At 42.2% G+C, this 1,738-nt stretch overlaps 1 gene segment (V, D, J or C); it reads left to right on the top strand.

The window, feature by feature from the left end:
- The first annotated feature begins 911 nt into the window (after positions 1–911).
- LOC121438506 lies at positions 912–1,489 on the top strand. The segment is given in 2 exon segments: positions 912–1,012; positions 1,110–1,489. Coding segments are annotated over 2 exon segments (426 nt in total).
- Positions 1,490–1,738: the final 249 nt, after the last annotated feature.

Raw genomic sequence — 1,738 nt, 5'->3', positions numbered from 1 at the left:
ACGCGAGCCCTAGGAAAGGAAGACATCGTAAGTGAGGGGCAAGGAGAGTGGAGCACAGGGTAATGTTGGTGCTGTTAAAGCAAAAGCTGGCAGTGATGATAGAAAGTAGATGAGTAGGAGGGAAACAAGACAACTGCTTAAATAACAATAAGTTTTTCCTAAAACTTAATCAAAATTCTGTTTTTGACAATTATATTATTAGGTAAATGAAATCTATTCTAACACAAAATAAAGACAGTCGTGAGTTGTCTGGAGTAATGATGACAGAAGGTAACACTGGAGTGGGCGTTTAAAGGAATCAAAGAGAGAATGGAAAAGCGTGCATTTGATGCTAATGGAAATAGGTCTCCTTAGCAAGTGCAAAGCAGCGGAGAGAAAGAGTGACAAGGGATATCTCACTTCCAGTTCTCCTATAGCATGAGGACAGCATGGTCTCAAAAATAAGTAAAATTCAGAAAATTTCCAAGTGTTCTTGCAACAAAGACTGAGTTATGCTAACAGCATCTGAATGTTGTGACCTTGTCAAAGAGCCACATCAGGGAGGATTCTTTTCCATGCCAGAAAGTAGGAAAAACTGAGCTCCTGTTTTTGGCAGACATAATTTCATATTTGTACTAAGAGACCTGATCGCAAATATCCACATGTTCTGTGCACACACACACATAAAGAAATTAACTGGAGTGCTGTGAATTCTTTCTTCACAAGGGAAATGAGAATCCAGAACTACAACTTTATTTCAAATTCTATAACTGTCATTGATTTTGACGCCTTATATCTGTTATAAGCACTGCCTTCTCTCAAGGCTCCAACACCAGAGCAATTATAGCTGGAAGACATGCAAATGAAGGTTCTCTGTGCCAATGAAAACCAGCACTGCCCTGACCCTGTAACTCATACAGAAGAGCCCAGACCTGAGTTCCCTGGTCCTTCTAATCACAGATCACCACTGATCAGATACCATTCACCATGGACTTGGGGCTCAGTTGGCTTTTGCTTGCCATTATTTTAAAAGGTAATGGAGACCAGATGCTGTGTGCATCTGTGTATATGAGGATGAAGAAAATTAGATTCTGTGAGAGTTTTCTAATCAGGAATCTCTGTGTTTGCAGGTGTCAAAAGTGAGGTTCAGCTTGTGCAGTCGGGAGGAGGCTTGGTGCAACCTGGAAAGTCCCTAAAACTCTCCTGTGTGGCCTCTGGATTCACCTTCAGTAATTATGGGATGAGCTGGGTCCGCCAGTCTCCAGGGAAGGCCCTGGAGTGGGTTGCATATATTTATAATAGTAATAGCATCTACTATGCTGACGCTGTGAAGGGCCGATTCACCATCTCCAGAGACAATGCCAAGAACACCCTATACCTGGAAATGGGCAGTCTGAAGTCTGAGGACACAGCCATATATTATTGTGCAAGAGACACAGTGAATGAAAGCTACTGTGAACTCACACACAAACTTCCATGCAAAGTGCTCAGGACCAGCAGGTGGCGCTGAGATCACACAGATCTCTGGGCCACAGAGTAGCCTTATCAGAGAGGCATAAAGAGATGGACTCCTCTGGGTCTGGGCCACATCTCCATATCGCATTCTAAGATTCTCTCTACAGTAATCTTTGAAGTGTTCACAGTTTTATTCAAATATCTATTTTCCATTGTGACATGCTTTTCTGTTTGTTTATTGTACTGTTTTTGCCCTCTGCCTCTTTTACTCTTGCTCTCTCTTTTATTCTCCCTCACTTTCTCC

This window comes from Microtus oregoni, unplaced genomic scaffold (genome assembly GCF_018167655.1).
Source record: "Microtus oregoni isolate MIOR12 unplaced genomic scaffold, Mior012 000056F_ref0000123, whole genome shotgun sequence".
In the NCBI taxonomy this organism is placed as follows: Eukaryota; Metazoa; Chordata; class Mammalia; order Rodentia; family Cricetidae; genus Microtus; species Microtus oregoni.
This window is presented reverse-complemented; position numbering and strand designations above follow the sequence as displayed.